At 41.8% G+C, this 13074-nt stretch overlaps 1 protein-coding gene across 1 annotated transcript in view; it reads left to right on the top strand.

Annotated features, from left to right (window-relative positions):
- GPLD1 (glycosylphosphatidylinositol specific phospholipase D1) overlaps nt 1-13074 on the top strand; it is a 586386-nt gene that overhangs the window by 9803 nt on the left and 563509 nt on the right. Inside the window, exon 2 of the mRNA XM_078685714.1 lies at nt 8785-8840. Within this exon, the coding sequence (XP_078541840.1) occupies nt 8785-8840 (56 nt within the window). The remainder of the gene's footprint in view (nt 1-8784; nt 8841-13074) is intronic.

Genomic DNA, 13074 nt, shown 5'->3' with positions numbered 1-13074 from the left:
TACATGCAAGGAAAGGGAAGGTTTGGGCACCCACTTGCCAGGTCAATATGGCAGATTAAAACTGCGTGTGCAGACAGCATAGTGGTAGGTCTGAGAAACATTTACAGGGCTACTCTTGTGGGTGGAACAACCAGTGCTGCGCCCCCACTAGTAGTAGCATTTGACTCACAGGCCCTTGCATACTCAGTGCATTTTACTGGGGACTTACCCGTAAATCAAATATGCCAATTATGGATAACTAATCATATTCTCAATTTACACAGAGAGCATATGCACTTTAGCACTGATCAGCAGTGGTAAAGGTTCCATAATACTATAGCCAACAAAAAAAGAGTCAGAAAAATAAGAGGCAAAAGGCAAAATGTTTGGGAATACATTTTTAAAAAGGGCTAGATCTAACAACTGCTTTATCAATTAACATACATTTAACAAAAAACAAGCATTGAAGTAGGTCCTAAGTGAAACCTCCGGGGTTATTATGCTGACGTTAAGAAAAATTATTGCCTGTATTCCTATATCGTTATATTGAGTTTTTAGCCTCCTTACTATTACAGGTGTTTTAGAACCCTTGAGCAAAACTAGATAGTGAGGAACCCAGACCCATGATGACACTACATCTATCATACTGAGTGACAGTTGTGTGCTAAAAAATGAAATAGCGTTGCCTTCAGTCTTACAGATGTAACTCTCAGAAAACAGCTTCCCAATCAGATGCTTGAGAAGTGTACCCGGGATGCAGAAGATGGGTTTGGTAGTTAATTGCCAATAGATATGGAGATTCGCTTACTTTACTAAATGGTAGGTTTCTTCATTACATAATACTACACTTGACAATTTTACTAGTTTCTATGTATTGCTACAGGACAAAAGGTTTGCGGATCGACCTCACAGAAATAAAAATTCATGTCAGCTTCAAAAAATATATATATTTACCTGTACAGTCAGGGGTCACCATCGAGATCTGAAGTTTCCAGAGTTTGGGCTATATTGTCCCCAGCATACAGAGCCTTGCTTGAGTGAAACCCCCTTCAGCACCCACTAGTATGTGATGGTCTCAGCTCTGGTTGTAAGCATGAGGAGATTGGATTCCGTTAATGCATGTGCACTAGTGCCTGCACAACTACTCCTATGCAGCCCAGGTCCTTGAAAGACCCACCACGGTAATTCACGCTGCTCCATTGTGATTTTCTTCTTCTGATCACATGCTTTCCCTGCTCATCATAAGTTAGGGAGAATTCAATTGGGCCAGAGAGGAAGAGGGCTGCCCAAAACTATGCCAATCCCCCATCCTTAAAGGTGTGCAGAGGCGCTGGACCAATACATGCAGATAACTCTGGGGCATATTACCAAGGGTGGCGATAGGCGATTATCGCCGTTTTAGCGGCCGTTTTCGGCCGCTAAGCGGCGATAATTCTATTGCTCTATTAGCAAGCTGTCTCTAACTGATGTTAGCGACAGCTTTTAGGCGATAGCGAGTGGTTTGGGGCCCGCTTTGCATATCAGCGATATTTATCGCTAATGACATGCAAAGTGGGCGTACCCAACCTGTTAGAGACTGAAAGCAGTTGCTAACGTCGCTATCGCCTATTAGCAAGGCAGGCGTAGCGATGGAAATATTCCCGCTATCGCCAAAAACCAACGCCTGCTCAGACCAGTTCTTAGCCATGTTATCCAATGGGAGGTGGATAACATGGCTAAGAGCATTTCGTCGCTAATGTGTGAATATCGCTGTATTCTCAGCGATATTCACGCATTTCGCCGCTATCGCTGGATATTTTAGCACAATGGAGAAAAACGTTGCTAATAGCATGTTTTCTCCTCTAACATATCCAGCGATAGGCAGCGATAAAAAAATCGTCGCTAAGCCTATTTAGCGATAATTATCGCTACTTGTTGGTAATATACCCCTCTGTTCTTGCAGCTAGCTTTTCATGCTTGTCATCTCTTTGCCAATAATTGAAGGGAAGGACCCCCAGTGCCCCTATTAACCACCACAACTACCTTCAAGTGCAAACTACTATGCTTAGACATATTCTAAATCTTTTCGCATAGTTTGTATCCACCAACCTTGAGGAATCATTATTTTTTGGCTCAAATCCCTGTTTGCCATTGTTAGTAGATAGGACTTTGCTTCAAAAGCCATGGTTGATAGCAAAGGAAAGCTCTTTTACCACCCATGGGACAACCCTTAATAGAAAGAATGTATTCAAAGAAATATGCCAGCAAGGGATTTTGTTTGAAAATTGTGAATTTGGGCCACAGTAGGAAGTGAATGAATCAATTACCCACACTAATGTCAATTGGTGGCTGAGTTTGAATTGAAATTAGAGCAAAGCCAATATTGTTACCACACTAACAATACAAATAAACACAAAAACCAGGGTTTTAGTCAAAAAAAATATTATTTTCTTTACAATGAGTAAAAAGGGTACTAGAAAATGCATTTGGGATAGACGAGGAGCATCCTATATACTCCTACTATAAATCTCCAAAATAAAGTCAATACTGCGAAGTAATGTTAATACAATGATTTCAAATCAACAAGATAAATGAAAATCAATGATGATAAATAAAAATCAAGCAGAATTAGACTTTGTAGTCGACGTTTCGGTCTTTGGGGATGATTTCATAAGACCATCATCAGGACTTCATTATTGTGCATTAAGAGTGATGACCCTAAAGAGGAATGCACAATACACCGCCTAACGGTCAGTGATGCTGGTCGAAGTTTATCAACAAGGTACTATGGAACAATTGAATCCAGGCCTTCAGACTGTATTTAGGCACTTTTATAGATGGTATTTGGATAGAGTTATTGAAATCCAAATATCGAATGCCGGTTTAGTTCCAGAAGGTGTAAGTGATATTCACCCGATTTGGATAATTTTGAAAAACGGCACGACTCGCGTTGACAGCGTCAGGGCGACAGCAATGTGTAAACAGCTGAGTCATCACTCTTAATGCACAATAATGAAGCCCTGGTTTTTGTGTTTATTTGTATTGTTAGTGTGGTAACAATATTGACTTTGCTCTAATTTCAATTCAAACTCAGCCACCAATTGACATTAGTGTGGGTAATTGATTCATTCACTTCCTACTGTGGCCCAAATTCACAATTTTCAAACAAAATCCCTTGCTGGCATATTTCTTTGAATACATTCTTTGCCCAAGCCCGCAAGGGTTTATTGGGTTGCTCACCCATTTCAGACTTAATAGAAAGAAGCACCTAGCGCTATATGTATTGCTTTTAGGGACATTTTCCAGCACACAAAAAAAGTTTTGTGCTGGAAAGGAAATACTCAATTAACACCTTGCACCAGTTTCTATCTCTTTTAGTGAATTTGTACCAGATGAAAGTGTCACACCATGCATATTTTACACCCAAATATTGTGAACAGGCAAACTTATGGGTCCTCGCCACTACACATTGTAAATATACATCCTTGCAAAGATGTAATCCTATTTACAATACTACATAGCTGTAGCAAACCTCATCTACTAATGTTGTAGAAGGCAAGCAATCAGCTGTGAATAACATACTCTGAAGCAGTACTTTTACAATCTAAACCATCTTCCTTCAAACTATATTTCACATGCAGCATGTTTGATGCTGAAGAGGAATGATTGTGCAGACATGCAAAAAGATTTGAAGAGGCTATGTATGGCCTATTTACTATTGTACATATGTTTTGCGTCCTATTGGAATAGTTGGTAGCCACTCTAAGACCATACCAAAACCAATGTGTGGCCTCAGTGCTAAGCTCCTTGAATGTGTAGTACAATTTTCAGTATGACAATTTAGATGTCCATTTTGTGGTCTCTTCATGGCTGAATGTAGTAGTTTTGATGTGGTCTATGAGGTGCTAAGAGGGGAACTGAATGGTCTTTTTAAGTTCTTCTGTTTGCCAGAGCCTTGTGCCCCCTGGACATGCATTTGCGCACACTCAGAGGGCGTGCCCTGCACAGTTTTGAAGTCCCTGGCCTGAATGGACCATGAATCACATTTTCAGCTCAATGTGAGTTGGAAGACTAATACTCCTTCGTGCTCCAATGATTTGTCATTGATTTCGGATTCAACAGTGACTATACAAGATGGGCCTGGAATAGGACTGGACGGAATTTGGCGAGTTCCGGAGAAATTCTTACAATCACTGCATGGTGGAATGTTTCTCCCACAAAGCTCCAGAAATGCAAGCAGGTGAGGGAGATTTTTGCATCCCTAAGCAGGATTTTCTCATGTGAGTGGTCGCTGGCGGTCGGGAGCGATCTCACTCAGAAGGCTGCTTCGCGAGTAAATTTGCTTCAGCTCAAGCAATAAAATCAACTCAAATGGCCGCTCGCTCTTGTACAATTAATTTTGCCATTAACGCTGATTTTTTTCGCACTGTTCTCCCTACTATGCGCAGTTTACACAAGACGTAATACGTACGGGGACGCAAGGATGAGGACGACGGGAGAAGGAGACACCATGGCAAGGAGGAGGGCAGGCAGAAGAGAAGGTAAGTGGGTTTTAAAACAACTTTCATTAAGGGGCTGGCCTCGTACTCCGACCCGCCATGAAATCGGAGTTTTGCGGCAACTTTGCGTTCACCGCAAAGCGCGGAGGTGGTAAAACTTCGCAAACTCTGCTGGTGAAGCGGAGTACTCGTCCCAGGGTTACCAACAACATGGTTTGGTAGAATAAAGATGAACATTTGACTAGCTTTGCAGTTTGAACATTTCCAGCTCTCCCACACAAAAAAATCATGCGAAGACCAATCGTCATCAAACAATACAAATACAGCAGGAATTATGGAAGCTCTTCTTAACCCATACACAAAGATTTGGGAGACTGAAGCAAACATTCTAAATGTGCATGAGCAATTAGTACCGGCAGTGAATTTGAGTCTGGAGAGAGATAAGGCTAGAGAACAGAAATATAGAATGGTTAGAGATATGGTCATTTTTGAGTTGTTGATATTAGAGCGGGCGCGGAGAAATGTAAAATAACATTTTTCACTCAGGCATTCTCAGAATGAACCGTTTGTAAATGTTTACTATAAAGACAATGAAGACATCAAATTCCATGTCCCCAACAACGGTAAAGAACTCTACCCACATCGGTATAATTTTTTGATGTAAATGTGAGAGTGATAAGGGGGAGGTGACTAGAAGATGGAGAATATGATCTACAAAGGAGGAGGAACATAGGGAAGATTACAGAAAGGCTGAGTGAGGCACATGAAAATGTAAAACCACACTTTCATAAGAGTAAGTCACTTGCTATTCACCAAAGTTACACCCACATTTGCCCCAATTGTTCTACAGACCAAATAGGCTCAAATCTACTCCACCCAACCAAGGCATACATCACTTATGGCCTACATATAGGATTTCCCCAAGACATTTTTTCTAGATTTCCGCTGGTTCAAATCTCCCGAAATGATCTCATGTTTCACCTTTTAGAGTTCACCTTCATTGGCTTCCTATTGAGCAAATATTAAACACTCTCACTAACTCATCAGGCTTTCCATCATATGGACCAATCTTTGCGCAACTAAAATCAATGTACTATACCACCATGGATGGCAATTCACCAAAATCCCTGGGGTAACGGATGTGACAAGACTTGCCCTTTGTCCACCCCCAGTTACATCACGGAAAGTGACATCATGAGAACTGTCATATAATATCATCCTAGGGAGTGATGTGTCATGATATTTTACTCTGATGACGCCATGAGAAGGGACATCACTGCAGTTACACATCATGTAATAAATGCAAGGCTGATAAAGAGGTTAGATACTGTCTTTTTGGTCTCCCCTACTACCTGCTTCTCTCTCATCCAGCTGTTTCTTTCTCAACCATCTGCTTCTTTATCAAAGCACCGACATCTTCCTCTCAGCTCTGTTTCAACGTGTTCCATTTCTATTTCTGCTCTCTCCTCCCTCACAGCTCTTGCAGCTGTCTGTCAGCTACATCTCACGTGTCAATCCTGGCTACTTCTCTCAGCTATTTCTTTTTCAGCTCTCACTTTCTTACCTGCCTCCTTCTCTAATGCATCGCATCAGTTTCCCTGTTCCCTTAACCTATCTCATACTATCTCTCTTAACAAAAGTCTTTGCCACCCTTCCACCCCTTCTCTGAATTGGCTTTTTCACCTGTCTCTCTCACCTGACTCCTTATTATTCCTCCCACCTTTCTCACACCTTTCTCACACCTCTCACTCCCTCACCCATCTCTTCCCTTTCTTCGCTCTCTCTGTATATCATCTACCTTGCACAGTACCTTTGCTCATCTTTACCTCACCTGTCCATTTCTTCTTCATTCAGTTGTTTCTATTCCCTCTCTCACCTGTATCACCTCTTTCCCTCTGAGCTCTCTCACACCAGTCTTTCTACATCAGCTTTCTTACACCTGCCTCCTACTTTCTGTCTCTGTCTCTTTAAACTGCCTCCTACTCACCTATCTCTCACCTGTCTCTTGGATGTCTCTTTTTCACCCTGTCCCTTCTCTGCAGTCTTTTTCTGCCCTCTCTCTTTTTAGCCCATTTCTCACACCTGTCTCCCCTCTATATCTCTATTGCACCTTTTTCATTTATATGCATGACACATTTCTGTCTTTCCCAATGTGTGTCAGCTGTCTCTTTTTCACCACTGCCTTCTCTGTTGTATTTCTCCCCTGACATGTCCACAGACAGTATGCCTCCATGGCACTTTTTTGCCAGGTCTACTCAATCAGCAACAATAAATTACATTTCAAAGTTCTTTTATTTCAGTTTACCACTGTGCTAGGTTTTTGCTGGGGATGCACGCTGCAAAAGCAGCTCAGCCCATGTACCACAAGCCACAAATGGTAACATTTTGTTTCAGTGCAGTGTAGTTTCACTGCTGAATCTTTTTCATGTTAATGTTGGCCGCAAGTTAAATGAAAAAAGCTCAGGGAAGCAGTTCAGCATTCCTGACACTACTTTATGGATCTCCTAGGACAGGAGTCGCAAGGGTGGTGCAAGGGGCAAAATAGGGGTCCCAAAAGCGGCCCCAGGCGACCCCATAAATTACGTCCATGTATGCCACTCCTAGGGTCCTTTAAGATTTGAAAGAAAATTCAGGGATGTCACTCCTTTCAGTACAAGGTAGAAACTTGTCAAAGGCTCTCCCAATCTCTGTCGATTCGTAGGGGATTATCTGAACTTCATACAATCTATGAAGGCATTATTACTCTTTCTTTAGTGCTCACAGGTGACAATGTTTCCATATGTAAATCCTTTAGCATCAGGACACCCTTTGTGGGGAAGAGCTGTGCTTTACCGGTCAGTAACTTATCAACATAACGTGCAGTCACTTATAGGTACTGAAATGGAATCACACTTGAGGAACAACACTCACGGTTACACTGGCCTACAGGGCAACCAACATTACCCAAACTGCTGGTCTCATAGGTCAGTGTCAGTGTGTGGCCCGTTTTTGGCTGTTTGTGGGCTTGTTTTATGGTCTGGTGAGCCATATTTAGGTTTTGCTGATGTGCGTGACAAATCTATTGTTTTTAATATAAACTTAAAAGGGACTTACTTTCTCTTTCCTCCTCTCTTTCCTGGCTTCTAATTGGTTCCTCTGCATATCAGTTTCCTGCTGCAAAAATACTGTTAACATCCGCTTTGGTGGAACCATATTTTCGTAAAGTTTTGTCTTTTACTTTCGCAGCATATTTATATAACAATTTAGCACCTGAAGAGATTAAGTGATTTGCATAGAATCACCAGATGATGCACCGTGCAGCAGAGACTCAAACTGGTAACACCCGCTCTCGAGTCAGCAGCTCTGGCCATTGTGCCATATCCTCTCCACTCCCTTGTTATCTGTCAGGGAGAGCTTTCCTTCTCCTGGACGACGATTGATGCAAACAGCTCATCATTCATCACATAGCCAAAATTGACCCATTACCAATGCTTGTTTACTCTTGAGTTCCCCATCAATAATGCTTGCAGCAGGCTTAAATCCATGCAGTCTTCCATACCTTGCAAAACACTTATACAGCGTGTCTTTACAAGTTCAGACCTGCCCAATTTGCAAAGACGGGCCACTTTTTTTTAGCTATCTAATTTACTAATGGGTGCTACTTGTATTTTGGTACCCGGGTCTATTTTCTGCCCCAGTCCGAGCCTGATAACACTACCTGCACAAAGGGCAGAAAAACAAGCAGAAACTTAGCACATTCATTATATGTACATACCTAGACAGGTAGCAATTAATTCTAAAAAAAAATAGACACACTTTCTGCCACACAACATTCAATATAGGCAGTGCATAATCACACTTAGTAGACTACACATATAACTACACTGCTATATTTCCGTTCAACACACTGACCAATGGAAGGGGTGGGGGAATAAATAGCTATTACACCACCACCCTCTCATCAGGTGTTAATCGGAACACAATCATCAACTCACCAAGCACAGACCTGTTACATAGAAAAGAGAGTAACTTCAAAACCATGTTTTCACCTTGTCGTGAATGCCTTTGTCTCTTTCTCCTCAATTTGAGCAACAATACTTGTGCAGGAGAGGCCGGACGTACATGTGGGGGATCTCTTTCTTTGGTATGTCTAAGGATGCAGTGTTGGCAAGACAATGCTTATTGTAAAAAAAAGTGCAATGCAGAAAACTGTATCCAAACACAAAGAGGCACTTACAATTAAATATAGCCGAGTTAAATCACAGGGATAGTTACAGTAAGTGAATGAGGCTGGCTTGGTTTCATCCTTAGATATCACTAAATTCCTGTACCTTTGTTTATTTTCCAGCACACCGGGCCTTGCAGCTTTACACCAGACTTGATTCGAGCGTGAATTATAAGCAGGTAAGGAACTTTTTAACAACGGCTTCTTCTTATATACCCGACACTTTACGTAACAGTTTAGTACTCATGTTTGAGGCTAAGTTTATGTGTATGAACCCTATTCAAATGACCCGAGTTGATATATTATTGCTATTTGCTGGGTGAGTTGGTATACATATTTCGGGGAACATCCTTTACAACACGGATGTTACACCACAGTTCCCTTATGATGCAACTTTTACAACGCAAGTTGTAACAACGAATTGCGCTGGGGGGCGCTCCGGGATAGTAAATAGTTTAATTTACTATCCAACTCCTTCCCTACTATCCATGGGGACTGGAGTTGGAATAGTAAATTAAACTATTCACTATCCAGCCCCCAACAACGCAAGTCGTGGTAACGACTTGCGTTGTAAAACATGCGTCGTAAAGTACTGCGATGTAAAACATCGCGTTGTAACGATGTACATCCACATATTTCTGTTCTGAGTTAGTATAGTGAAATATTAAAGTAATTTGAGTGGTGGATATGTTAGTCAGTTATTTGGATTGAGAAGGGTAGCAGAGGGATAGAAGAGGTTTGCATTTATATAGCACTTGCTATCCATGATGAGGTGTTGAAGCACCTTTTTCGGCGAGTAGCATGCTACTCAGGAACCTATAAAGGATTAGTATAGTGAAATATGAGTGGACATGTTAGTCTTAGTTGGATTGAAGTGGATAGTGGAGGGATCGAAGAGGGAAGGATTTAGACTTTATTTGGTTTGTTTTGAAGGTCAAAGCAGTAGGAGGAGGCTTGGGATGAACAAAAGGGGTGTAACTTTTGAAAATTGAGTGTTTAGACCCTGGATCATGTCTTGTTTGCATGTCCAGCATTGACGTCGAGCCGCCGTCGCTGGCTATGGCCAATGATCTTATAAAATGGTGATAAAAATCTAGCTTCAGCACGCGATTTTCTATTTTGTCCAAAAAATGAAGCTGTGTGTTTAAAACTTTTTCATTATTTTAAGGAGTTCATGTGTATATTTTAATCCTCTTCTCTGCTGCTGCTTGCACAAGAGGGAGATGCTGTGTTCATCTTCCTTCTTTTTGTTCTGCTGCTAACTTAAAGACTCAGCTAAAGTGAGATACTGGATTGCGTTTTGATTTGCACATGCACTGCTGCTACTGTATTGCTTCTAGCGTAGGATAGGATATGTTTTATAAATTCCCTTTGCTGCTAAAATCTAATACTCTGCTGAGGATGAATTCTCCACTTTATTTTGTATTTTAACTTGTTGACAGTTATTGCCCCTTGCACATTTTTTGTATTTCTCAGGATACATCTTGCCACTTTATTCTGTTTTTGAGTAGTTTTCTGGAAATAAGGTGGCTGTCCGTGGATCTTATGTTGGGGTAAAGAGTTCCAAAGTTTGGCTGCTTTAACAGTGAAAGATGTACCACCCATGTTTTTTTTCTTGTATCTTGGGATTTTGAGGCGAGGTGAGAGTCTTGAGCGGAGGTTCCTTTGTTGAATGAGTTTGGGGATTTTATTCCTGATGAAGAGCAGGCCCGTTCCATGTATTGCTTTGTGGGTGATACAAAGCAGCTTGAACGTGGATCTTCTGGCAACCGGTAACCAATGCAGGGCTTTCAAGGCAGGGGAGATGTGTTCTCGCTGTTTGATATATAAGAGTAGTCTAGTAACAGTGAACAGTAACTATTTACGTATTTGCTTCATCAAGTTCCCTTCTGTGGTTGGGAACATTTAAGTGGAGATCTCTTATAATTTGAGACCCCTTTCTCTGGAACAAACTGAGTCTCAAACTTTGTAAGACTACTACACATGCCTTTTCCTTTCGAATCCTCATATCAAATGGGACCCTAATGTCCCCACTTTTCATATGTGGTAACACCGCCCACCATAGAGTTGCCAGTACCCCTGAAATTGATAAGTCTGGTAGACAGAGTTACCAGGAGGACTTCCTGGCAACTAAAGATGAGGACCTTAGTGGACACCATTAGCTCATATTCATCAGTTCCACTTTTGCACAAAGAATTAAAGAAAATGGACATGCTCCTGTAGGAGGTACGTCCAAGTCCAAGATGGCATGTTATGTCTGAGATGTATATAACCGAAGATTATTTTCAAAATATTGGCTTCAGAAAGCACCTGCCACAATTACTGCTATATAAATAAACAACATTGGAAGGTTTGTGGTGTTTCATTGTACATATGCCCCCCTAATTAGGTGAATGCCCACGGATTGGCCCTTGAATTTTGCTATGCTGGTAGACAATGCTAAAGTTAATCCCCTCACACCTCCAGGTTCCCAGTGCACTTGCAAATGCTCACACCTTCACATAACACACATAACACACAAGGAAAACCAATGCCATTCCTACCTCCAGAAAATCAAATGTATCTCTTTCACACGTAGGGCCTCTTTTTATTCCCTGCACTGATAAGGGCCCATATCTCAAATTCACCCTCACAAACTCTAAGGAGGAGAACCCCTTCTTGGATCTTCTAATTTCCCTGAATCAAGGTACAGTACAAACCCCATTTTTTGGAGACACCACTCATGCTGTATATGCACATCAGTGACAGGGATTAACACACTCAACCCCTGTCCCCAGTACCTTAATATCACCCCATGTGTATACCACAAATACTTAACTCGAGAGATACATACTGATTTGTGCGTACATAAATCACATGCCACCCTAGGGAGCCGTTTTATCCACCCATTATTAAAGTTGCCAAATTATCTGGACCATTCTGTTCATGGCAACCTCAATGGATCACGTCATGACATCATCACATCGATGAATTTTCAACATCGACATGCCATCAACAGATGGCTATATTATAGACAGGCCTGACCCAATCAGGCTCACCTGTGGCTGGCTCCTGCTAGCTTGCTCACACCTAATGCATGTGATTACTGCGATCTCTTTTAAGCCCCAGCTCCCTTCAGTCCAGGGTTGGTCATTGGAGCAGTGAATTGATCCTTGTTTCCAGTATTTCCTGAGCTTTTGATATCCTTGTTTCCATTGTTTCATGAGCTTTTGATGTTTTTGTTTGCAGTATTTCATGATCTTTATTTATTGGTTGTTCCTGAGCTACTGCTGTTTCCCTTGTTCCTGAACTAGCACTGCCGGCAGTGCTACCTTGACTCCCGAAGCTTTGGTAATTCTCTGTTTCTGAACCAGCACTGCCTGCAGTGCTACCGTGACTCCTGAGCTTTAGTAATTCCCTGTTCCTGCCCCAGCACTGCCTTCAATGCTACTTTGTTTTCTTGATTCCTGAACCTGCACTATTCTAGTATACCCTGAAAGCCACTTTTGTATATCCTTTTCCAGTCCCTGCTTTTCTTCCCATTTCCTTGGTTGCAGTTCCTAGTTTACTGTCTTTCTATTCCTGCTGCCTTGCTTCTAGTACCTTGTATGTTTGCTACTTGCTTTCAGCCAAGCGTGCCCTGTGAATTCCTTCCTTTCCTGTTAAGCACTCCTCCTTGCTAGCTCCTTGTCTATTGTGTTTGTATTTAGTTCTACCCCCTTGCTGTTACTGCCTTGCGTGGTCCTGTTTGATCACCATGATCCGTGGGCACAGCTGACAACCTAGGTGATGTTTCTTGTTCATTGTAAGTATTGTTTTTGAGTTACATTTATAACATCACCATAGGTATCAGCTCCACCGACCCTGCCTTTGCATGCATATCCTATATGTGGGTATTTGTAGTCAATATCTGTAACAGCATTGAGGGGGAGGAACTTACTGAGCTTCGGTCTTACTGTGTGCTTTACACCACATTCCCTTTATTGTTAATGTTGTTGTTGTTGTTGTTGTGTGTGTGTGTGTGTGTGTGTGTGTGTATATTGTTGTGAACCTATCTAGGACCCTAATTAGATATCCCCGATTCATGCCCTTATGTGGTTATAATAAAACATCCTTATAAAGGCATAGGAATCATGCCCATATCTAGGCATAGCCAATGCAAGCCGAATACGGCAAGGCTACTCCCATAGACTCCTAGAAAGTACAACCCGTTCTTTAAACAAACCAAGCCCCCAGCAGCCCGGGAATTCCCCCTGCTTTCGTTTTGATTTGCGCAAGAACTCCTGGAGTCCAGAAAGAACTGTTAGTTCTTAGTGACGTCTTATGTCCAACCTTACGTCAAACACGGCACCTTTCAGGTATAAATATACCAACAATGCCTTAAGGAAACACACGGTGGTTTGGAGCAGAGCGGCTATCTACTTGCCCGGAAGC

Source organism: Lissotriton helveticus, chromosome 4_1, assembly GCF_964261635.1.
Source record: "Lissotriton helveticus chromosome 4_1, aLisHel1.1, whole genome shotgun sequence".
NCBI lineage: Eukaryota > Metazoa > Chordata > Amphibia > Caudata > Salamandridae > Lissotriton > Lissotriton helveticus.
The sequence above is the reverse complement of the archived record's forward strand: the minus strand, read 5'-3'. Positions and strand labels throughout refer to the sequence as shown.